At 34.9% G+C, this 26,589-nt stretch overlaps 1 protein-coding gene across 1 annotated transcript in view; it reads left to right on the top strand.

The window, feature by feature from the left end:
* POLN (DNA polymerase nu) overlaps positions 1–26,589 on the top strand; it is a 96,676-nt gene that overhangs the window by 6,819 nt on the left and 63,268 nt on the right. The window contains exons 3-15 of the mRNA XM_062574633.1: positions 1,619–1,749; positions 1,783–2,137; positions 2,598–2,788; positions 3,983–4,095; positions 7,469–7,626; positions 9,263–9,331; positions 10,197–10,257; positions 10,727–10,791; positions 11,677–11,760; positions 12,255–12,344; positions 15,086–15,142; positions 15,872–15,925; positions 16,171–16,236. Coding sequence (XP_062430617.1) covers positions 1,619–1,749; positions 1,783–2,137; positions 2,598–2,788; positions 3,983–4,095; positions 7,469–7,626; positions 9,263–9,331; positions 10,197–10,257; positions 10,727–10,791; positions 11,677–11,760; positions 12,255–12,344; positions 15,086–15,142; positions 15,872–15,925; positions 16,171–16,236 — 1,494 coding nt within the window. The remainder of the gene's footprint in view (positions 1–1,618; positions 1,750–1,782; positions 2,138–2,597; positions 2,789–3,982; positions 4,096–7,468; positions 7,627–9,262; positions 9,332–10,196; positions 10,258–10,726; positions 10,792–11,676; positions 11,761–12,254; positions 12,345–15,085; positions 15,143–15,871; positions 15,926–16,170; positions 16,237–26,589) is intronic.

Here is a 26,589-nt window from a genome sequence, read left to right as displayed (position 1 = left end):
CAGGCCTCCAGCTAGATGCTGCACCACTGATGACAACCCATGGAGCTCTGCCTTTCAGCCAGTTCTCAATCCACCTCACTGTCCACTCATCTAGCCCACGCTTCCTGAGCTTATCTAGGAGGATGTTATGGGAGACAGTGTCAAAAGCCTTGCTGAAGTCAAGGTACACAATGTCCACTGCTCTCCCCTCATCTACCCAGCCAGTCATTCCATCACAGAAGGCTATCAGAGTGGTTAAGCAGGATTTCCCCTTGGTGAATCCATGCTGACTGCTCCTGATCACCTTCTTTTCCTCCATATGTCTGGAGTTGACATCCAGAATGAGCTGTTCCATCCCCTTTCCAGGGATGGAGGTGAGGCTGACCAGCCTCTAGTTGCCTGGGTCCTCCTTCTTGCCCTTTTTGAAGACTGGAGTGACGTTGGCTTTCTTCCAGCCCTCAGGCACCTCTCCAGTTCTCCACGATCTTTCAAAGATGATGGAGAGCAGCCTAGCAATAGCATCTGCCAGCTCCCTCAGTGCTTGTGGGTGCATCCCATCAGGTTCCATGGATCTGTGGATGTCAAGTTTACCCAAAAGATCCCTAACCAGTCCACCTTGACCAGAAGAAATTCTTCCTTTCTCCAGACTTTCTCTCTTGTCTCCAGGCTCTGGGATTCATGGGGGCTGCCCTTAGCAGTGAAGACAGAAGTAAAGGCGGTATTCAGTAACTCTGCCTTCTCTGCATCCTTTGTCACCAGGGCCCCTATCCCATTCAGCAGTGGGCCCATATTTTTCCTAGTCTTCCCTTTGCTACTGATGTATTTGAAGAAGCCCTTCTTGTTATCCTTGACATCCTTTGCAAGATTTAATTCCAAATGGGCTTTAGCCTTCCTTGACACATCCCTGCACATTCTTACATTCCTCCCAATGCTGTTCAGTAGCACAAGAAAAGAAAATACATTGCTAAAAAGAGATTTGGGGGTGTCTGGAGTACAAAAGACCCATCAGCTTGACAGCTGTTCTGAGCTTATTCATTTAAAAGAATGGAATATATTATTTATCCATATACCTGATAACACTTCTCCTGTATGACTTCTGTGTACATTTTGCTGCATCTTACACTCTGTAAGTTTTTCAAAGAAGTCAGTAGAGATCCAGTTGACACAATGTACTTGAATTTGCAAAGCAGTCACTGTCCAAAGCAGATCTAAAGCAGAAGTTCTTAAAGAAACTAAGTTGTCATGAAAAAAGCTCTGAACACTTGAAGCTAAAGATGGGAATGAATGGTCACCTCTTTCTTCAGACAGAGGTCACTAGTGTCCTAGACACTTTAGGAGACAGATTACTAGACTAGATAACTCTCTGCCTGTTAATTTGGCATTGTCGATATTAAACAAACAATAAAAAAACAGTGGTTTTGAATGCAAGCAATATAAATCAACAAATTCATTATTAGAATTCTATGTTCTGTAATGTAGCCCCCCCAATTAACTCTTTGATTTGATAGTATCAATAACATTTTTTTTCATAGGATGTCAGTTCCTGGAAAGCTTTTTCAAATTAACTCATGTATGTTTATTTTTATGACTCCTAAGAAGTTGAATAATTAGGTCACTGAAAAATTTCCCTTTTTTCCAGGAGATTCATGATTCTGCGATTGTATTAAACACATCTGCCAGCACAGAAAAAAGTACCGCTGATCAAACAATCAGGACAGTGCATGTAAACAAAATGTTTTGCAGTCGAGAGACCAAAATAGTAGGCTCTCTGTTGCCACTGTCTGCTTTTAGTGCTTTTGTAAGTTACCAGGATTTAGCCTTACCAAAACAGGTACATAGAGAAGGAAACTTTCCAGTAGAAGCAAAAAGCCTGAAGGATAGTGAAAAGAATGCAGCTACTTCCCTTAAAAGAAAGCAGGATGCATGTACATGTTCAGAGAAAACAGGAAAATTTCGTCTGAAGAACTGCACTCTTTCATATGAAGGAAGATATAACTGGATTTCTAGACAAGCAGAATCATCTGAAAATTGTCCTTGTGATATTAGAAGTTTGGGATATGAAGAAAAAAGAGAATTGCTTGCAACTATCAAACAGGCAGTGGCTTTGATAACTACTATGGTATTTCAAGATGGTTCTTCACAGCTCAACTCAGAGCAGGTTAGTGAATCATCTGTTTTGGTTAGAATTAGTTTTGCAGAGCTATTTGAAATTTGCATGTGATTTGGATAAACAGAAAACTGTTAGAGTCTAGAATTTGGAACAATTTTGTATGGTTCTTTTTTTACCAAAATATCAATGTTAAAGGAGATAAACATTAATACTTCTAACTACATTTTCTTACCAAGTATATCTTGAAGAAAATGGAACCATTTGGGCTAAATAGTCATTTGTGTACTTAAAGTGAGAATGTCTGAATTAGCATCTTTTCCTACTTTGTGACGTGTCTGTTACAGTGGACTTCTGTTGCACAGCTGAAGCTACTCTACAATGTTAATAGTATATGCAGTAACTCCAGTGTACCTAATAGGTTTCATATCCTAAAACATATGTGGATATTTTTTATATAAGACTCTATAAAATTTGTTAGAGGAAACACTATTGTAATTGTACTTAACAGGTCTTAACTTCATCAGTAAAAGGAATTGTTGTCTTAGTGAAGAGTCAGACAGATTGCCTTTGCTCTCCCAGTTACTCTTCAACTGCCAATACTTGGGATGCTTCTAATCAAAAAGATAAATTAATTTATTTAAAAAATGAGTGGTCATCGGTTTGGAAACAAGAAGAACAGACTCAGAAGAAATATATTGGGTGAGAGTATGTAGGAAAAAATAAGTTTTGCTTTATGTATGTTGTTAGCAACTGTGATGTTGGTTATGTAGTTTCTTGCAGACTGGTACAGGCTTAATCTCCCTATGCTTCAAGTCCATCTTAGCTGCATTAGTTATGTGTCAAGGCTGGGCTAATATACGCCAAATTAAGTAAATTGTGAAGCATCAAAGATTTAAGATCTTGGACTTGCTTGCTAGTTTCCTATCTCCTGCTGTTGCTCCATATGACTTGAAACAAATCACTTCACTTACCTTTATTGCTCCAGCTGTAATACTGGAGATATAAAAAGACCGATTTTTTAATTTGTTGTTAGTTTGATTATAGATTGTTAGGAATGGAGATTAACATATCAATAAATCAAGTTCTTGTGAACAATAAAAATTCAACAAAAAAACAAGTTAAATGTATTAGTTATAGGTTTTATTTGAATGCGAATAATCTCCTGTAAGAATGGTAGAATTGGAGCTACTCAGTGTAAAATAATCTTACGATCTGCAAAAATTCTGATCTATCCAAAAACTTGATACTGTGGTTTTGTATCACCAAAGATAAATGATCTTGAAAGCTCTTTAAGTAATGATTATTTTCTTATCTTGCCCCAAATAGAGCTCATCAAATATACTACACTAAGAATTAGCACAATTTATATAAATTTCTATTTCAAATAGCGTGGACAGAGAACTATAAACATTTTCAAAAGGAGTGGGAAAACGTGGCATAAGATGAAGCATACTGCATTTAAACAGCATGTTAATACTAGGTAATTGTGGCAATTTAGATATCCAGTAATTTTTAAATTGTGATTTTACTATCCTTGATTAACTCAGTCAGAATCCTCTATGATCCTATTTGGGTGTATTAAAGTGTTATAGGGATGCCAGTTGCTGTTTTGTATTAAGCTTTCATTTAATTTTGAATGTCAAGTAAGGATTTATTTTCTTTAGGACTGCAAGGTAAAGCACATCCGCCAAGGTGTTTCATTTAAAACAAAATGACATTTCAGATATTATTAAATTGAGAACTTTAGTATTAAACTATATTGTTCTATTCTTACAGGAAGAAAGAAACCCCTTGTATTAACTGTTTAGTGATACTAATTAAATGTATAAAAGAAATTAAATGTGTTAAATCTTGTAACTATATAGTGCATATTAATGAATTTCTTCTGTGCAGGCAAATACTGTTTCAAATGCTACATTGCAAAGTTCCAGTTATTTGTTTCAATGCAAAAGATTTCCTGAGGACACTCCTTCTAGTTTATGGTAATAAAATTAGCTGGAAACAAGGTAACTGTTGGATCTAATTTATGATTGAATCCTATAATCTCTGTGGTGGTGGTGGATTCTGTTAAAAGTATTAGGTGTAGAAGTAACTAAATTTGTGGTTATGTAATATTTTGGAAAACAGAGTCTTAGTACCATGGAAAAGAAAACCCTTTTGGGGAGGTGGTGGCCAGATGCTTGGCATATAAAGATGATGCATTTCTTCGAGGAATAAAAATCAAATTGCTGAATAATGTAGGGTTATCTTCCAGTAGAAACAAAAGCTCTCAACACAATGCTGACTGTAGCTGAAAAGGTCAAATTGCTTCATGTTTTATATTTCTAGGAAAACTCCCTCTGCTCAAGAGGAGACACTAAAATAAATTCCAGAAATGCTCGTAGCTGTCAAAATTAGGAACTGTTTGACTGAGGTCTTGGTTAGTTGATAGAAATAAGTAAGACTCTTGTGTATGGATTTAGAAAAAAATCCCAACAAACAAAAGATAAATTAAGGTTTAAAATAATGTTTTTTTTTTTCTTGCATCGGTGGATGGATCAATGACATTACAAAAATGAAAGTGTGCCCCTTTAGAGGACACACTTTCTATGTAGAGTCTTCAGATTGTGTTCAGCATCTGAAAAGTAATATAGCAATATAAAATAACAATAAACTTCCAGTTATTTAGGTCCTAAGATCTGCACAGGAGGCACTTAGCCCTAGGGGACAGGGAATAGTGAACATTATGAGAAAGTCATAATGGTACTGGCATTAGTGAAAATTTTATAACCTGTATACATGAGAAATAGTAGACCTAGATTCACAGAACTTGAATCTCAAGCTCCAAGTATCTAAAAGAATTATTATTTTTTAAGCTTTTGAAGTCATATACTAGTGTTTTCTCACATACATCTCTGTCATGGTAAAAGGTACATTTAGTAAATTGTTTCTTTCTAAAGATAAAATTCTGTCATTGGAAGTCAAACACTGAAATTTCATTATGAACTTAGAGAGACTAATGTGTGATGCTACCTGAAAGTGGAATCTTTGGCTCTGTCAGTGAGCATGCACGTGCTGGTTTTCTTGGCACCTCCCTCCTCCAAACTGAAGATCTTAGCTTGACCAAGTACAAGGCCAAGCTTCTCTGATGTCACTAGAACTCTTTCATCTGCATGATGAGAGAGAGTACTCTGCTGTATGCAGTCTTCCTCTGTATGTAACTCATTGCTTCCACTTTTTCATTTCTGAAGTTCTATGTTTTGTGCCAGTTATTTTTATTACAGAAATAAAGGGAAACGTCTGTGAAGAGGTCTTAGCTTTATAAGGACATTTATTGGCCACTTTCTATTTGCTGACCTCATGATTATTCCATTTATTGTCTAAGTGACAAAGTTGTTCGAGTTGTTGTACTCTTAGTTAATCCTTATACCATAGAAGAGATTATCAGAGTTTCAAAGAAATATTTTTAGTGTTCTGTGACAACCTTCTTAGTTCCCTGTTGCCTGAGTGGGTCTAATCTTGATGTGATCCCACTATGCTTCACTCTGGTGCCTACTAAATACTGTGGTGCTGAGTCACGAATTGAAGTCTATTTCCTAGGCTACTCTCTAAAGCTGTCAGGGATTTCTGCTCTCATATATTCTTGCTGCTTGAGTCAAGCATCCTGTGACTTTGTTGGCTAGTTCTCATTGCTACTACCCTTGCTGTTGGTGAAAATTTTGGTCAGGGAAGAAGAGACAGATGAATCAAGGGTGTTTTATCTTTTTATCCTTTTTCTTTTTAACTAGAGACTGTTTTTTATGCTCATTGTAAACAGAAATACGAAGAAAGGATTTTTATGAGATCTCACAAAGGCTGTTCTGTTGCAGTCTTTCTCCATGTAGCTGTAGTAGGATTCAGTTGTTATTGTTGGAGAAATCAGTGCTTATTTCATGCAGTCTGTAGATGAGCTTATGAATGTCCAGCGCCCACTGGCTGAAGAGATTTTCTGCAGCCTTAGAGACATTTTCCAGCAGCCATCTGCTGCCTGGAGTGTTTCTCCATCAGTCAGACTGTGTTGCTTCATCTGCCTCTTCACATTGCATCGTCTGTGTTGCTGGTAAACTTCTCTGCTGCATTCATCTAATTCCTGTAATGATTACTTCCTGCTGAAAGAGTAGTAGAAATTCTGTAGAGCCAGCCTAAGCTTGCTTTCAGAATGAATTCTGACCTTCACGTACTTTAAGCTGCATGATCTAAGGCCAAGACTGTCCTCTGAATGATGGAAGGACTCCCTTAGTAGTACTCTCAGGAGTGTATACTTGAGACAACTTCTGAGGCTGTTCCTTAGCATCTGTCAGCATCTGAGATGAACAGCTATTTACAATGAAAGAAAGGAATAGTAAGCTACATGTCTTTGTGTGAGGCCGTGCACATGAAGTATCCTTCAGTTTTCCAAGGGCACTCTAGCAGAGCTCAAGCTATTTCAGTGGCAAAATGTCTTCCATCCTAACATCGTGGGTTTCCCTTCAGCAATGGTTGTATCAGTAGAGGAAAACAAGACTGGTACAGTTCTTATTTGGGTTAGTCCTGCAGCTGTAACTTACATTATGGACATTAAAGCTTGCTTTGACGTAACTGAGTTTGTGAGGTTATGTAGCTTGGAGTTCTCTAATTTATAAATGTACCTGTGTGATGTCATCTGAAGTTAAAATTACTTAGTAGTTGCTTATGCCAATCCTTGACTATAACTCAAAGAATTCTAATTGCTAGTTTCTGCCCCTCTTCTTTGTAGTACTACAGTAAATATGATGTTGCTATTGTGGTTAAGAGGGAAATGAAATAGCACTAGGCTTGCTCCATCTTAGGTATCTAGGTGAACATGAATGAATGTGCAGGAGAAGTATAGAAGATCATGCAGGGCAAAAGGTTCTGATTCCGAGAACAGCACTCAGTGCACTCCGTATGTGAATTTATACGTGCATTGTAGATCTCTGAAGTCTGATTATTGGGAAATAGACTTACTCCCCCTGCCATACCAGTTTTATGGATATCAATTAAATTAACAGCAACAACAAAAAGGTACCTGAGGGAGATATCCATAAACCGTTTGAGGTTTGTCAGTGATAAGGAAGAGAGGCTTTTACAGAGGGAATCTTAAGAACCAAAGGCGCACTGAGATTCTAAAGCCTTAAAAAATCTCTTCCAAAATACTCTCATTAGTGTTGAACTTACTCCTATGTACTCATGGTATTGACTTTAAATTGCAGCTGCCAGTTCAATGTTCTTGTAGTGTAAATGCTTGTCTCTTTATGACCTGTGTCTATAGGAAAGTTGAGCAAATCTTTGGAAATATTTCTCAATATTGGAAGTAATTGAAATATTTTGATTCAATCAAAAATAATATTTGTATTTTTGTAGTTGCTGACAGTGTCGTGTTAGATCCAAGAATTGCAGCCTGGCTGATAAACCCCAGTGACACAGTTCCCTCTTTTGAACGTTTAATACAGACGTATTTTGAAAAATCTTTTTCACTGGGGAAAGTAAATTCAGATACAGGTTCTTTGAGAAATGCGTTGGTAAGTAGTTTGTTTTAAATTGTTTGTGATCAAGTTAAAAAAAGAAGAAAACAACTAAAATATTGCTGTTGCTTACAAAATACTGCAAAAAACCTACAGCTAATACTACTGTTTTTCCTGATGAAAGAAAGTGATTTTATTAACACTATTTTTCAGAAATCTAATTTTGAAAAAGGGGAAGACTGGTATCTCACCTGGTTACTTTGCTTATGCTCTTCCAGTTGATAGGATCTTGGTTTTCTTACTTACAAAATACTGGGTGTTTCATTCAAACTGAAGTAATATCTTTATTTTTCATGCAGGTTTACAGAGGAGAATGTAAATCTGATAACAAGTAGAAATGTAACCTTTTTGTTTCATTCTCATCAAAGAAAGAACAATGGAAAGATGCTAAATGTATTGAATGATGAAACCCATGAAAATGTGAAATGGGCAGCAAAGTCAAAACTGGTAGCATAATTTTTGAGAGCTTACTCTGATAAGGAAGGTGCCTTCTAGCTCAATCTGAGTGAGGAGAGCAGAATATTTTTATTTTTTAGAAGATTTTTGTTCTAATTATAGATATTTCACGAAAGAAGTAAGGTAAGGAAGTTGTAGGACAGCTTGAGGTCTGTAGAGAAAAAGCAACTCCTAGCAGAGGAGCCCTTCCTTAGTGTTCCATCAGCTCCAGGATAGGAATGGAAATAATAAAATGAGCATAGAACAGTTAGGATTCCTTAAAACACAGATCAGATGAATGATAAACCCAAAGTTAGTTTACTTACAAGATGCCCAAAGAACAGACTTGGTATTTTTTCAGTCTGGAAGTCTTCCATTGGATTTCATGGCCATTTGGTTTCCTGTCAATCAGTCTGTTTGCCATTCTTGACAGAAAGACCTAACTCACTTGGAAAGCAGACTTTAAATTTAGCTCTAACTCTGTCTCTGTGTGTTAATTTAATGGAAATTATCTTGGAATACCCATTTCATGAAGAATCTAGCCAAATCTAGGTCATCCTTCAGCAATTTTCCTATTGAAGGAGAAAGAGTAATTTTAATCAGTTTATCTTCTGAAATGATGAATATTCTATTGGCTTCACATTTGATTTCAACTCTAATGGATCCTCCATATTAAGTATATTAAACTGATGTTGTCAAACAAAATAGTAAGCCAAAGCATCCTGCAATTCTATTTGCAATAGATTTCTTTCAAACTGTCATGGACAAGGATCTGCAGATACTACCACTATGCCTAGCATAATTGTCTTTCATTCTGGATTCTGGGCTTGCTGGAACAGAAGAAAAGGAAGTGAATAGTTTGCGCATGAAAGGGGGGCAATGCTGCCAGCAGAAATGAAACTGCAAAGCAGATTTTTCTTATTTTAGAAGCAGCAATAGAATTCTTGCTTCAACATCAAAGGCAGTGTAGCAGTACTATTTCTCCATACTCAATCTGTGCAGAATATAAATAAAGGAACTGCTCATCTCTGTATTCCTCTGTACATCTGCAAATTGTGTTTGTCAGAGCTCTAAGAATATTACTCAAATGCTAAATATAATAGGAGACAAATATGGAAAAATATACAGTTTAATCCCTTTTAGAACAGATAGTGATCTGAATGATTTTTATGTTAGTAATAAAATAGTCTTTTTTCAGTATCAAAACATAGGTTTACATTTGGAGAAGCTTTATAATGTAATGATGGACCTTACTCATGACTTACAGGTAAGATTTGAAAAGCAGATATTCTGATGTAACTTCTAGAGTAGTAAAATGAACTAAAAAAAAGTTAGTGATGTACCTCTCATTCAGATCAGAATCTCCCTGTAGTAAAATGGAGGGCTTCAGTCCTTACTGATTGATGCTGCTGGTCCACATTAAAGTAATATTGTCCATTAAATCTGTTATTTTTTTCTAGAAGAAGGAAGCATTTAGCCTGAAGGTTAGTCTTGAAAATAAAGTTTTCCTATACAACAGTTAACTTGCACATTTATATGAATATTATAACAACAATAAATGTTTAGAATATTGTGATTATATTTTCATTTGGTATTTTGAAGCTATATGAGATGATGTTTTATTTCCTAAAACACCGTGTAGCTGTTTTTTACACATATTTACAAAGTGTCTTCCTTGTGGTCGAAAACTCTCAGCATATCTATTGCTGTAGAGAGAATGGTTGTATTAACCATTACTGAAGTTCAGAATGCATTTCAAGAGCTCTTTTAGCTTTTTCTTTCTTATTATCATGTAGCTGGAAGAGTATCAGAATTTAGTGTTATGTTCAAATTCTGGTGGAAGGTGCCTCATAGGATTCTAGTCTTTGATATAGCAAATATAAGACATTCATTGATAGAGTATTGTTCCTGTACCTTTCTCCACAAAATGATGTAATGGTTGGTATTCAGACACTGTAATTTATACTAAGTAGTATTTAATTCCACAAACAGCCTGGTCATATAAAAAGAGATTATTCAGAAAGTAAAATACTGCTTACTGGAAAATAGATCCACAGAATGACACTTACAGATATATGTTTTAAGCTGAAATTGTTTGATACTAACAAGTTTGTTTCCATCTTATTTTACAGGTTCAAGGTTTGTGGAAATTATTTTGCACATTAGAGGTTCCACTGATCAAAATTCTGGCAGGTATGAAAGTTCAGTTCAAAATATGAATCTTCACCATTTTCATGCACCTACTTACTATGTTTTAATAGAATGTTATAACTCAGAATACTAAATGTTACTGTATCCTCATAACACGTGTGAGTTCCGGAGTTTCCATTTTACAGACTAGGAAGCACGTAAGATCAAAATCATCAATTGTAAGTGCCCAAAACTAGGAATCCAAATATGTATTTAAGTGTCTTGTCACAAGTCCCTCTAAAAGTCAAACTACTTACGTGCTTCATCTTGAACTTTGCAAACGTCATAAATACTCTAAGTATTTAATTTGACACAGCTGAGTTAATGAGGATCTCAGGCAAGTCATTGTCAAATGGAAAATAGAATCTCAAATTTTTCTTTCTCATTGTGGTGCTTATTTTATTATATAACAATACATTGATTTTTAAATAGAACTGATATAATTGTTCTCATTATATATTTGTATTTACAGTGATGGAAACACACCAAATACATGTGAACAAACAGGAACTGAAAAAAACATCAGAGATTCTGGGGGTAAATTTTATCAATCTTTATATTTTCTTTGGGAAATTTTTCTGACTGTATATGGAGAATAACTATTTTAAAAAGAAGAAATCTTTTCTATTTTGTCATGTTTTCCAACCAAAAGTTTTGATTTTGATTTGTATTTAGATTTATTATTTTTATTTAGATTATTTAGATTTTTATTAATATAAATATAGCTAATAAAGTTTGCATATTAGGATAATTCTGTATTTATTTGCACAAGAAGAAAAAGACACATTTATTTCATTAGCCTTGTCCTGTACAAAGAATGCTCTCCAAATTCACAACCTCTTTTAGATCAGGTACGTTGTAGAATAGAAATCTTACTGAATATTTCTGAACCTACAGTTATCAGTAACCATCTTGCTGAGAAGAGATTGCTATCTATATATTTTTTGCCAATAAAAAACTGTCTTTATAAGTTACATGTTCTGATGGATCTAAGTTTGTTGTTTCCCAGTTGATTAAAATAGATACAAGAGAACACTACTTTGTAGCATAACAAGAATATGCTTTTTATGAAGTCTGACTAGGTAATCTTACTAGTCTAGCAGGCTTACCAGAAGTTTACCAAAGTAATTTGCATAGCTCTGTTTCTCACAGACCTCCATAGTCCATGGATAGTCTAAATTATTCTCCTTCAAATTTTGATACTTTTTACTACAGTAAATCCTCTTCTCAAGTTGTGATGAAATACAGCTTAAAGAGTACATCAGCAATCCATTGACCAAATGTTGATAGCCAACAATGATTATGCATTATAAAGTACCAATTTTTAAGTAGAAGTCCAATATGCTTATTAACCTAGGAAGTAACTGAACAGTGAAGAAAATAATAAAGTAAGCAGAGTAACTCAGAGGTACTAACTTATAGTTGCGACTGAAGGAGCTTGAGCAGGAAGCCCATCAAGCTGCTGGAGAACAATTCCTTTTGACGAGCAGTAGTCAGCTCAGAGAGGTAATATTTATACTATTATTATTAGGCAATTTTAATTGAAGTGAAGAGTTATAAAACATAGAAAGTTGTCATTAAAACTTAAGAATTCTTCTTAGGTAGTGATTATCATCTTTTCTGTTTATAATGGAGGACATGACATTTTTTTCATAAATTCAGCAATTTTGACAAATTGTATTTAAGTGGCTTTAAAGAAAAATGATTTTAGTAAATACACTAATTTACAAATAATAGATCAAATAATAACAATTTGATCTTTTCAGCTGCATGTTCTCTATTTGCTACAGTATGCTCTGTTTTCACAGAATCAAAGACTAGTTGAAATTGGAAGGGACCTCTGGAGATCATCTGGTCTACTCCCCCTGCTGAGGCAGAGTCAGCTAGAGTTTCCTTGAAATCTGTTTTTTGGACTTTAAGTTCAGACACCAAATAATGTTCCATTCTGTTTTCAGTATGTGAAACATTGAAATTGTTTGGTTATGTTTTTCTTAATGTAGATATTATTTGAAAAATTGAAACTGCATATGCTGTGCGAGAAAATTCCCAGAACTGAGATACAGCAAGTTGAATCCACCTCAGAAGCTGTGGTAAGATTGGAAGAGGTTTTTAAACTTTATGTGTAATTTAGAAATTGTTCTAAATTATGTTTCAGCAAAATTGTCATTTGTCTACCTACCCATCTTGATTTATTTTTGTATTGTACTTATCACACTTCCTTTACTTATGCCATGAATGAAGGGGAGGGAGGTTGTCCATCTTAGAGAGCATTTATCAAGAATGGTAAGAGAAGAATTCTACTGCCCTTGACATTTATCAGGTGTAATGTAGAAAGGCAGCTTTATAGTATATACAGATTTGTCAGAAGTAAAGGAAAAAGACAGATTTTCTGACTTGAAGTTGTTAGAATTTCATAGCACCTTGCAGTGACTCTACAGGGAGGTCTGATCTAATGCCAAGCCTAGTCTTATCTATCTACAGGATTCTCTTAAATCAGTTTTGGAGCTAGCAATAAACTATTCAGGTATTTTTTCATCTTTCAGGATTTCTCTCTCATTACGGAACACGAATGAGATGTTTATGTTTTTTTGATTGTTAATGTTATTTCCAAATTTTCCAGGATAATCTGAATACATTTACAGGAATTCTGCTTTGCAATATAATTCAGACTTCTCTCCCTCAAAAACTGAAAGCATTCTAAAAAAAAAAAAAAAAAATTGATGACTGTGCAGTATTCTCTGTCTTCAGGTTGCTCTCTGTGATGAAGAAAAACAAACAAATAAACCAAATGTAGAATCTAAACTTTAGCTATAACCATCGTTAAAAAGTCATAGTACTGGGATACACTTATGAACCTCTTCAAAGCTGGGAGACTTTCTCACTTGTTAGATTTTTGTAAGTTATAGATGACTGACTGGTTGGGTGGAAGAGATTAGAGGTGAAAGAAGAGAATGTTAACTTAAAATCTGCTCTGTAAGAAAACTACCAACCGAACCTTTCTTACGTTAGGAGATCTGGGCTAATACCTTGTCATTGTCTTTTTGTGATCCTCAACTCATTGTTAATCTAAGGAAACAGTTCTGTGGGAAATACTTGTAGTTTGAAATGAGAATCGTCACTTTCTTTGTATAGTCCATGTTTTACTTTTCATGTGCATGAACTTTCCTCATTTTTGTCCTCTGTGGAGATAATTGCCTTCATTAGGAGAGGGTATATTTGGTGTGAGATCTGCATACTCATGGCTGAATCATATTCCCCTAGAATGCTAATGACTAAACAGTCTAGACACTTTGATAAGTCTGTACAAAAGATCAAATGTATCTTCAAATTCAGTGTAGTAATTATTATTTCTATGAAACTTCTTCGGTTCTTTCTTCTGTTATTGTTGCAGTAGATCATTTTCAACAATGCAGTCATTCACCCAAAAGTGCAAGAACCTGGCCAAAAACATTTGTCTGAAAATGATGAAGTCATGATTAGGCTGCAGACTTTTTGATAACTTTTAGAGGCATATGTGGATGTCCCTTCCTTTTGCTAAAATAATAAAATTCCTTCTTACTGCAGAAGAGACCTGTGGGTTGCTGCATTGATTTCTATGATTTAGTGCAGCAATTGTGTTAGTCCAGCTTACATGGGGATCAAATTAAAATAATAAACTCATAGTTGAGAACAAATACCTTTGGGAAAGGTAAAAAACGTTGTATTTGTTTCTCGTGTAGGAGGAAATTCAGCTTTTAGGCCAAACTAGTAAACTAGTATCTGGATACTGTCTCTGGGGTAATATCAACTGCATAATGATATGAATCACACCACATTTGATGAGAAGGAGGTGTTATAGATGAAATATGTAATCTTGGAGAGCAACAATAAGCCTTGGAAGATGAGTGGGGTTAGCAAAATAGAATATGTCTTCTTTTTGTGGGAACATAAGCCATGCTGCGGTGGATCAAAGCAAGGTTTTTACTTAGACCAGTTTTCTATTTCCAACAATTGATAAGGTGGGGTAATTTAAAGAAAGGTAAACTGAAACCATTCTAGTAGATAAATAAAAGGTAATTAAGATATTGTCTCTCCCTGGCAGTGAGAAAGAAACTTATCCTTTTAAATCTCTGTTCTGGTATAGTCACATCTATTTTTCACCCTAGCCTATTGTAGTTCCTGATATCTTTGTTGTACTAATACATACCGAATCTCTCTTTGAATAATTTAATTCACTTTCTTAATAACCTTCTGTGGCAATTTACAAGCAAATTAAACAGAAATATGCTTGATTTTTTTGGTTTAGGATTTGACAATTTCAACTTCTTTTTGTCTGAAAGTCTCCTAGAAACAGAAAAAATTACCCTGTTGTCTTTGCTAGATGTGTTTTTTTTGTAAATTATTTTATATTCTTTTACCATGTTACCATCTCAGATAGATGCTATCTAGTACAAAAAACAAACAAATAATAAAAAAAAAAAAAAAAACCCACCACCAACTCTTCTCACCCCTCTGTGTTTTCAAAGTCCTTGTGGAAAAGATTTTATCTCTCTCTGAGAAGGGATGAAATTGGAAGGACAGGATACTTTCCAGTCTTCCTGTTGAAGGTGGGAAAGAATGAAGGCTTCCTTGGGCCTAAGGAAGATTGCTACTAAGAACATAATTCTCTAGCCCATTATTTAGTCAATTCATTTAGGAGAAAGAATTTCTTCCTCCAAAAATAATTATGTATTCTATTTACTGGTACTTAAATGTAAAAAACAAATCAGTGTTCTAAAGGTTAAATTTAAACAGTTAAATAATGCCAATGAACAGAAAAGCATAAGAGTAATTCACGTTTGTTATTTTGCAGCTAAGTAAGTTGCAAGATCTTCATCCCTTGCCTAAGATAATTTTAGAATATCGACAGGTGAGCGGAGTTTTTTTATATATTGTAGTTGTGCTGAAACAAAAATTAGCAAGAAATAACATATTCACAACTAAATGAAAAAATGTTGACTAGGCTGTTATTTAAATTCATTTAAATATTTATTTTATTTTTGAGGTTTTAGGTATTCTGAAGAGTTTCTAAATTTAAAAGTTATACTTCTGTTTTGCACTATGTAAATATAGCTATCAAAACACTGTTGCAAAAGCATTTGGAAAACTTTGCTGTTAAATTTGACTAGTGCTATAAAAACCTCTCAAAATCTTTTTCTGAGCCCTGAAGAAATACACTGAGGAAAGTGAAGGAGATAACTCATTATGCTGTTTTTCACCTGACAGAGCTTCCTGAAAATCCAGAACAACCTATTTAGTCTGCTCTTTTGCTTAATGTTTGGGTTTTCAGTAGATGCATTTCCAAGAGAAAAAGAAAAAGTGGAGCTTTTGGGAGCTTTTTTTGTGTCATTCATTGATTGACAAATGTAAATTCTGATAGTTTATTTGCTAGTATCTGCATAGACCTGGCTTTGGCGTATAACCCAGCACCTGCCTGACTTATATTAGTAGTTCAAGTCATCCATTATTTTCAAAGGTAAAAGTATTTGTATCCTTTTTTTTTAAAGAAAAAAAATAATAAGCATTTGAAGAATATAATTTGAAAATCTGTTATATTTATGGATAAGAATTTGCCTTTTCTTGCCTTTATGTGATTTAGGTTCATAAGATAAAATCAACATATGTAGATGGACTACTAACATGCACGAGAAAGGTAAAAATACAACACATGGTCAGCCAAATTTGGTATTTCAAAGAAGTCATAAAATTACATGAAATAATTGCAGCATTTACAGTTAAACTTTTTTTTGTATCAAAAATGATTTATTGTTGGTATTGCAATCCTGTTTGCAGTGAATTTTCTTTACTAATATTTGCATTACTTTCACTTCAGAGAAATATATTCTTTTTACATGTATGTCTACTTTTATTTTGATTTTTACTTTACTTCATTTAAAGGGATTTATTTCTTCTACATGGAATCAAACAGGAACTGTGACTGGCAGACTTTCAGCCAAACATCCAGTGAGTCTTTTAGAAGATATACATTTTACTTTGAATTTAAAAATAATGTCATTTATGTAAAATATTCCATGTTTTTAACTCATGAAAGGGTTTGTTCTAGTTTTCTTCTAACAATTGCAATATTGTATGTAAATGGAAGACTGAAAAAGTCTATTAAACAGGTGCTTCCTTCTATAACATTTAATTTTATGAATATTTTCCATTATCTTTAGAGTAGAATTTAATATTCTTTACCAGAAGTTTACTTAAAGCAGGAAGATATGATTGTGAGCGATGCAAACTCCAGATCTCTGCTGAATATGTTTTTTTAATGATTCCTGGTGTATATGAACTGCTCTCTGTAAAGGGTTGGTAAGCTCTGGAAGCTACCGGGGGATTCTGGAAAAAAGAGGAGTAACAAGAGCAAGACCAACAGCTCATTTCTTCTAGAATTCAGCTTCATGCTTCATAGCAGACAAGAGTTGTTGTTTTAGTAATCTGCCAGCTGCTGGCTTATATGGCTATGATATTTAGGCTCTTTGTGCTTCCTTTTGTGGCTTCTGCTATAATGCTGTGTTTCTGGCTGGAATATCTTTTATTTGAGTTTCGGGACAGCTAGAAACTTTGAGTTTTGCCACTGTGACCTTTTTAAGTATATGGATGAATTTATTTTATTGTAACATTTTGCTTGAAATTTAAGGAATATACTGCTCTTTGTAGGAACAGGTGAAGCCTTTTGCATTTCATTTCTTTTGGAGCCAGTAGCTGTGCAGATGAGTATGCAGCCCCCTGATACTGGGATAGGAGAGCAGATCGCCCCATGGGCTCAAGTCAAGGTGTTGGAGGAGGAAGAGCAGTAGAAAAAGTGACTACCTACCTGGAGAAATTTTCTATTTGGTTTAATCATGACAAAGTTCTGACCACTAGCCCTGTGGCAACCTCGTAGACATTGAAGTGGAGTTTGACTCATGAAGTCTAATGGGAATTGGAGAAGCTGCTCTCCTGCTAACCTGTGCCCGAAAGTACTGTCAGTTCTTGTCCATGCAGGTTTGAATACTGCTTATCAATCTATATGGATACTAGCCTTAAGTATCATGGGTAAAAGTGGTACTGGAAGTCTTCTGCAGTCTCAGATGCAAGATCATGGTTACCTGCAGCACCAATTAGGAGTAGAGGTGTTAGAAGTAACCATTCAGTTGTGCCTGCTCAGCATGGGAGGACTCATGAGGCTCCTCGCAAGTCCTCACTAATACAATGAGCTTTGGAGTGCTGGCAAAAACCTGTCCTGGGAGGTTCTTTTGTCACAGTACTGGTGACTTAGCTTTTCTTTTACCTACCTTGGCAGCTCAGAATTCATTTACATCTTGCTGCTTTCATGGTGTGTATTTGCATACCATTTGTCATCAAAAAATTTATAGAAAGTGCTTATGCTTCATGCTGAGTGAAAAACTTTGTCTTGTGATTCTGAATAAACAATGAAACTGAGGAATGTTATTACTGCTCCCACTTTTTAGGCACTCAGGTGGGGAGAAGTGACAGCAGGGAACAGAAAAGTAGATTATGAAGGTCATAGTTGCTAAATGTTCTGATCTGCTGTACAGATATTACAAGTCAGAGCTGAACAGATAGCCATCTTGAGGACCACATACACTCTAAGGTGACTTTCGGCCTAGCAGGCTATAAATAGCATGAACTCTGCTTTTCTAAAAGGTTGTTTTTTTCCAAAATAATGCTGCTACAGTTAGGATCCAATGTTGTTTTAAGCTGAGTTTTTATTATAAGGGGAAACATTGGCATGGTATTTTTGTGTGGAATGTTTATTGAACTTAAACCATCTGTTTCTGAATAGGGCTAGTTTATTGATATATAAGACATAACCGCAATGCCAGGTCACTTTACTAAGTGGTGAGAGATTGGGAGGTTCTTGCCAAAATCATAAATATTGTAGATATTTCTGCAGTCACTATGATATTATGTCAAATTTTAGCTGAATATTTGCTTAGGTAGTTTAACAGTTTTTAAAAGTTCTTTAAAGAGTGATTAAAGCAAAACATGAGTGTAAATCAGATAAAGCAAGAATTTAAATAGGAAAAAAAACATTCCATTTGCAGCATTTATAATGAGAGACAGGGTTCCAGACAAAGGTTTCCTTTTATGTTTTTTTGATTTGATAGAGATAATGGATCAATCTGTCCTCTTTCCTTAGAGACCTTAAATAGAACCTAAGAAGAATTTGATCTCATAAGTTTGAGGGGAAATGACCAGACATAAAGCACAGAGCAGAATTTTGTTTTCATTCTGTGATCTGTTTCCAAACAAATCCACATCTGATATATGGATGATGTATAATTTTTGATCTTGTCCGCAAAATACTCTCAATAGTTAAGCTTATTCATGTGAATTTTTATGACTAGACTTGCAGCAACTTAGAGGATTTTATTTTTTGTAGAACTTTACTGTTGTTTTCCACCTAAACGTCAGTTTCAGTGTTGCTGTGTGCTCCATTTCTTTTGATTTCTTTTTCTGTGCAATGTGTGTTTCGTAATTAATGTGTTTTTCACAAATAACAAAAAATGATATTTAATAATATAGTACATCATTAAACAGGGCACATTTGCTATTGTAATTTCCTGCTATAGCATTGTAAATGTCTGTTTGCTACTTCACGAGAACTGGCATATTGGGAAACTAAAAATAAATATAAACTCTTCAATTCTTCAATCAAATAACTAGAATATGGATACATTATAAAGTAATTTTTTCCATTCTATGATGGATTGACTATTAGGAACAGCTAATTAGGCTCCTTATTTGAATATTTTATTTTTAATGATTATTTTGTACAAATATATTGGTCTTGTCTACATTTGCATGCTCCTTTATTATATTGCTTGTCAAAAATGATCATATTACATTCATAAAGATTTAATATATACTTTCCAAGCCTACCTTAAAATACCATTCTCCAGCCTCTCACCTTTTAAAGCAAAAGTAAGTCATGACAGAGGAGGGGAGGCATAAAGCCAGTTAAGGTAAAGCCTCTTTTAGAATGAGAAGAGAATCCTAGCCTAGATATAAAGATTGCATATAACTGTGTGGTATAATTTGATTTAAGATGTAAACTTCTGTAGTAGAATCAGATATTCTGTATTATGGTTTTTCCCCCACAGGCTGCTGCAGCAGAGAGCACTAATGAGTTGCTAATGAGTTTATGCTTGCATACTTCAGAAGATGTTTGTATCATTAAACTAAAAAGCATAGATGGGTAGGCTTCAAGGGGCGTTTCCTTCCTTTTAGTGACAAAAAGGCATATTAGTGATAAATAAACTGCTTTACTTTCTCAGGCCAGGTGAAAAAAAATGAAAGAATTCCTATTTGTTAGTAGGAAAACTGTTTTTACCATCTTGTCCCAAAAGGTCAAGAAGTAAAATAATTAATTTATCAGTCAGAAAAGCAGATTAGCCTTTAATTTGGAAAGCAGGAATATCATTATAGAAACTAACTAGAGTATAGTTGAATATTCATGTGCTCAAACATAGACCAGAAGAAAACTGAAATGCTGAGTGTTGAATACCTCTCAGTCTACCCAGCAGATATAAGCAATACCTTTTGACATTGTATACATGATAGAGATTTTTATGCTTATTTATTAGAAAATGTTATTAGCAGCCTGTGGAATATGAATAATAGATTGTCCATCTCATTTCAATTCTAATGCAAGAGACAAAATCTCTTGAAGTAGAGGTCGTCCTGTATAACTGCCATCAAAAATAAGTCTATTTGGTCAATTAATTTTTTATCAGTGTGTGTGGAAGTCTTTGTTCACAATGTAGGTGTGTTAGTTTCCTTCTGGGCTGTCTTCTGCAGTGAATGGACTAGTTCCTTCTGAGATAAAACTCAGATGTATTTTTGGGATAGTTTATCCTGTGGTTTATGGTTTAGCTCAGTTGGTTAGAGCGTGGTGCTGCTAATGCCAAGGTTGTGGGTTCAATCCCCATACAGGGGTATGCTGAGGGTTGGACTAGATGATCTCCAGAGGTCCCTTCCAACCTTACCATTCTATGATGATTCTATGATTTATGGCTAGTGTGAATGAGATGCTGCCTGTTTCCCTCTGCCTGATCTCAGTCCTCTGATAATGCTATCCTAGCAGGTTTTGCATCCTTAGCATACCCATGGACATGCATACCAACCAGACTGGACTATCAGAATCATGCTATCAAAATTTGACCCTGATAGATTGTAACAACTTTCACATTTGAGGCATTCTGTCATAGGCCTCCTTAAGGCTACAGGCTGACCTGTGATCTACCAATACTTTGTGAGACAGTTTATCGTCTCTAATCACGAATAGTCCAGCATATACAGAATGTTCCACAAGGTATTTCAAATTTGTACGGCATCTCGCCACTACTGAAAAGGTGTCCTGCTTCCCCTGGCCCTTTCTTTCACAACTCTTAGAAGGGCCTGGCAGGTATCGGAGCTGGTGCATGGTAAGCAGCCAGACACTGTGTCTGGGAGCAGAGACCTGGTGAGATCTCTTTTTTCGGCAGAAATGAACTAATGCCTTGGGTGCTTGTAAAACTGCACTATTACAAGTATCATTTTTTTTATCTAGTTCTCATATGACATGGAACGGACAGAGAGTGCTGCAGTGTGATCCTTATATTTGCATTGATCTTACTTGATTGTGTTTTCTATAATTTTTTTTTGAAGTATACCTATTTGAAAACACTGGGGATAGTGACAAGTCAGTCAGACATATTCCAAGTTTATTTGAAACATCCAGTCAAAATTCTTCTTTATTGTTACCTAAGTTAACTAAAGCACTTGTAGGTAATTATGCTCTGACATAGGCTTCACCAAAATAATGAATTTTTAAGATTATCTTAGCAGAGATGAAAAACTGAACTTTTTTTGGCTATGCATTTCCTTGGACCTTTTCATCCGAGCAATTAATTGTGGTATTTTTTTTTAGTCTATACAAAGAACATATCACTCAGATGTGCTGATGTGTTCATAGAGAAAGTCAGAGCATGCACGCTCTTTATTGTGGTCTGCCTCTCTTCTTTGAGTATCTCTTGGATTCAAAATGTGTTTTTCCTTTTTACGATGCTTCTATTTAATGTTTCAGACAATACTACTGAGTCACATATTGATCATGACTGCACTATTATCATTAAGACAGTATCTTGTTTTGTTGTATTCAGAGTTTTTATGGTTATACAATCCCTCTTATTGTTACTTTATTTTTAGAGATATATTTTAGCAAAGGTTTTGACATTTGTAAAGAAGTGTATTTACAACACTGGAGACAGAAATTCCCTATTTCCTCTCTTTCTTCCTCACTTCTTCCAGTTTTTTGTTTGGTATTATAGTGAAATTTCACTTGAATGAAAGAGCATATTGTCAAGACTTCAATTCAGCTGCTGTTATGATACAAATTTACATTACATCAACACTGCAGTAGGTTTGTATAACATGTTCATATAACATGTTTATGAATATTATGGTGAATTTAGTGTATCCAATGCAGAAACTACATTTTATAGCATAGTATTTTTCATCTGGCTTGGTAAAGCTTGGAGTGTCATCTGAGCCGTAATTCTGTGGTAATAGGAGGAGTTCAATCATGTAGACAACCTCTCTTCTATTTAGGTTTATCTTTGTATGTACAATTATGTTTTGTGTGGTACTTAAAGATAATATGAAGTCAGTATAAATCTGCTTCTATACAGAAATCAAAATAAAAAATGCTTGCATAATGCAGCATAGATAGGAAGTCTGTCATTATTTCTTCTACAAGCTAAATGTCAGCACAGAAATGTAAAGAGCAATTAAAATTAACAGCTCAAAAATGAAAGCTTCCATACAACTCAGGGTAATACAAGCTAAAGTATTTTTAGCACAATATGAAATATTCACTGTGGAGGCTGAATTCCTCCTTCGCTCTCCTTTAGTTTCTGGCAAAAAGCTCCTCAGAGAAGCTTATACTTCTAGAAAACAGAGAACGTCTTGCCTGTGCTAGCAAGATAATGGCACTGCGTAATTCCATTTATTACGTTAAAATTCTAAGATACTGTAAATTAAATTACTAGCACTTGAGCACCTACCACTGTTGAGTGACTTTTATTAATGTAGTTTGGCATATACAGATTCATTTTATTCCTGGAAGACCTCTGCCAGTGATGCAGAGGTATAAGGTCTGCAGGCAGAAGCCAAAACTATGCACTGATCACCTTTTAGAAATCCGTAATGGAATATAGCTAGTATTACTGCATTTTTTTTCTCTAAGATGAATATGACTGGAGCAAATGACTAACAAAAAACAAAATTAGGATCATCTTTGGTCAACAGTGATCTTTAGCTATCTACCTGCCTTTCAGTACTTTACAAATTAAAAGCTTTTTAAAGTGAAGTAATTTTAATAATATCTGTAATCACAATCTCTGTTCTTCCAGTATTTGTCCAAACACATTTCAGCTCCTGGCTGAGCATATGTTCCTTGTGCTTGGGAATGCCATCTGTTGTTATCCCCTGAGGTCCTTGTACCTCTGTACTGAGGAGTTTAAGAACTGATGTAGCCCATCTCCTGCTGAGTTCATTTTCACTGTCCTCATCTGTAAGACAGTTGCTCAAAAAGTGTATCTTCAGCAATGTGCAGTAAGTCATCTATCATCTTTATATTATAGGAAATAATAATGTGCCTATTTATCAGAATGGATATGAGCCATACTGTGATACATGTCACAAGGACTAGAGACCAGAATCTGTCCCCTTTTATTTCTGTTATAGACCTTGTCTGAGCCTACAACCTGAAGGCCTACAAGCCTGAAGGTGCTGTTCTGAGGTCACCATCATAACTGACATTTTGTTTTCCTATGGGAAGGTTTACAGAATAACGAGGGAAGATACAGGGGTTTATTAGCTACTTGGATCTTAGAGAACCTGTATTTCTACTATTCCAAACAAGCTAAACACACCCACTGTTGTACACTTGCCGTGTCTTTAGCCCCAAGTGCTTCCTCAAGGTTGGTGACCTCTAGGACCAGCTTGCATGTGCCATTCCAGCTTCAGGCCTCCTGCCCCTACTTCAGCTTGGAATCACTGAATTTGCAGTTAGCAGAGGAGAGCTCCTCTGCTCCTCTTATCATTCTTTTACCTTGTCTTCAGGGAGAACTTCTGAGTCGAATGAGTTTAAAAGCAGCCTTTAGCCAAGCAGAAAATGCATGCGTCTTCATATTGTGGCATTCCTTTCCAAGAAGTAGTCTCTTACTCATGCAGTATTCCAGTGGATTATCTGGGGGTCTTCACAGCTGAAATCATCATACCACCATATTTCTTCTATCACAAAAATTTGAATTTTGGCTCCATTCTAGGATTACATTTTTTTCATTTGATTACTTTGTTTTTCATCATGTGTATTTTCCCTCAGTAGACAAAAATAAGATTTTTTTTCCCCAGAGGTGGTTGAAGCCCAGAATCCTGTTGGATACATACGTTTCCATTGACCTGTAGAACTGTTACATCTCATTACTCAGAAAGATAAAACAAGACTCTGTTCTCTATGCTCTTGCTTGAACAGTTTGTTAGCTGGAAATTTTTTCAATAAGATTCAATATATTCAAGAAGATTCACTATATCTAACAAGAATATCTTGTTTTCAAATCCAACTCTAGGACAAGCCAGAGATTGGCTTCCTGCAGGTTCATAATTGGATCTTTTGTAGAAGATCAATATTTATAGTATTGATATTTCTAGCCGGCTAAGACAGACTATCCTTTGCTGATGAAATTTCTTTAAAATGTGCTGGTTTTTCTGGATGATATAAATCTAACATACTATTATATACTATAGGATAAGATTTTATCACATAAAGCACGAAGGAGGGCAGGAATATTACTGGAAATCACTGTGATTGAATGCATGCAGTATAAACAAGGGGGGACTGTTGCATTTATCAAAGAAACAACAAAATGAATGAATAGAAATTAAGCTCCAAGGTCTTGGCTGTGATAAGTTATTTTAAAGTTTTCATGCTATTTTGAAGTACCCACAGGAATGCAGAAGCACCAAGTAGACTGTAAATTTAAGAAAAAGTTATAAAATTTCTGAGACTGGCTAGAAACCTTAAGGTTTTACTGTGCTAGATGTGCCTCAACTCTCTTTTCATGCTGCTCTTAAGAATTTTTTTTTAGTATAGGTTATTTGCTTCTTGTCTGATAGGTGTTTCATATTTTACTGTATCATTAACTCAGAAGTTGAGCAGGAGTAGCTTTCTATGATGTGGAAGATTTTTAGTACTTTTTTTCTTCAGTTCCTATACTTTATGAAGCTTCAGAAAGAGGAAAGCTGCTTTTATTCTCCTGCTCCATTATGTGCACAAGGTAAAGGTTAGGGATGAGAAGAAACCAAAATGATTTATTACTGAAAAGAGCCATTACAGTTATGTTTTTAGGAGGTACAGACTTCAGTACAACTTTAAGTTCCACTAACCACAGTTATTGGTTCAGGTCACATCTTGTGCACCTTACTTTAGTTACACGAAGTTAATGAATTTTTTTTAGCAGTGATATTCATCTGATGCTGTGAAAGGAATCATAAGATGAAGCTGTGAATTTTCCATTATGTTTGAAAAAAATATATGTATTAGACATCTTCATGTTATCTAAAAAATGAGATGTGTTTTCTTTCCTTGTGAGCAAGTTGCCTGTACAGCTTGAACGTTTTTTTTTTCTTTGTAGTGTTTTATCACATCCGTCATAAACATAAAACATTACCTAATTAGGAATATACTGTAAAAAATTTATTTTAAAAAATATTGCTCTGCATTTCCTATGCTAGCATTTTTTTGATTGACATTTCTTTTCTTACAGCTGTCAAACCTTCATAGTGAATATCTATATTTAAAAGAAGCACAGCCTGAAAATTTTGAAATTAGAATTATGTGAAGGTTACTTGTCACATAAAGACAAAATTTAACTGTCTTTAGAATGGTTGTGCCATTTACTGTGATGAATCCAATCTTATTTTTCTTAGAACAGTTTGACCATCCCTGTTTATTCTGTCTGCTACTTTTTGCTTTGCATGATGTTACTAGTTCAAAAAGGAGGACTGTTTCTTAGGTTCAAAGTTTATCAATGAACAAGGAATCAGGGCTTAACTGGAGGAGAAAAGATATTTTAATTTCCATCCCACATAGCAAAGCTACAATTAGTTGTGACATACTTACCCTTATGCTTCAAAGTTCAATTACTCCAGTTTAGTTTTTACTAAAATATTTCTTAACATTTTTCTGTTTTTAAGTTGTTTTCTTCTGTTGTTGTTTTTCAAAATCTGAAAACGCTCTAGTTTTAAGAGACTATGAAGCATGCATTCTTCTGACAATCTATCTAATCTCCTTGCTTTTCTGTTTGCTATAAACAGAAAAGGAGGATAATTCAGGCTGGAATCATGCCCAAATCATACTACTGGTAGCTTATAATGAATTACCTTAATCTCAGGTTCACAAAAGGGCTAGATGTGACCAACTTGCTAAGAAGCAGGAGTAAGCCCCTTTAGCAAGAAAGGACTAATACTTTCCTTTACCTTCCATCATGGCTACAGATACTCCAGGGAAACTGGGTTTGTATTTTTCTACTGACTTTCTGCTATTGAACGGCAGAAAGCAGAATTAGCAGAGATCAGAATTAGATTACATGTTGTCCATCTGATTTTTGTTTTCATCAAACATCTTCTGTCATTGTTGCCATGAATTACAGGTTTTAATTTCCCAGCTTGGGGCCTCTCTTTTTTCTCCGTTAAGAGAAATCGAAGAAAAAGGCAAAAATGAACAGCGCAAAGTTGCGCTAGAGATGAATAATTACAAAACTAGAAGTATGAAAGTAGTGCATTACGGTGACTATAAAAACTCGTGTTTTAATATGACAAATTTAAATTAAATTTAGAAGTTACAAACTAGAATTTAAAAGATCAGAATAAGAAATATGTCTGAGAGGGGAATATACATAAAGAATTTTCTATTTTTCTTCATGTTTTACAGTCTGCTCTTTTAGTATATTTTAGATTATTTCAATCTATTGGCACTTTAGAAAATATTGAAAAGAACAATCAATTTAAGAAAGTATTATTCTGAAAGTCCTCTTATATTCTCTTAAAAATCTATGTTTCATATACTCAGAGCATTGCTATATGCACTTGCTCTTTGCTGTTCCAAAGAATGGCTTTAAATTTCCTGTTCAGTTCTTCAACGATTTTGGGAGCGTTTAAATAGTTTGTTTTGCCATATGTTGTTCTTCTCCCATGCTGTCTGTCAGTCAGGAAAATGGCGTCAAAAGAGCCAAGAATTCTGACAAGAGAAAACATGAAGTAGAG

This window comes from Rhea pennata, chromosome 4 (genome assembly GCF_028389875.1).
Source record: "Rhea pennata isolate bPtePen1 chromosome 4, bPtePen1.pri, whole genome shotgun sequence".
NCBI classification, from domain to species: domain Eukaryota; kingdom Metazoa; phylum Chordata; class Aves; order Rheiformes; family Rheidae; genus Rhea; species Rhea pennata.
Note: the sequence above shows the minus strand (reverse complement) of the source record. Positions and strands in the feature narration are given on the sequence as shown.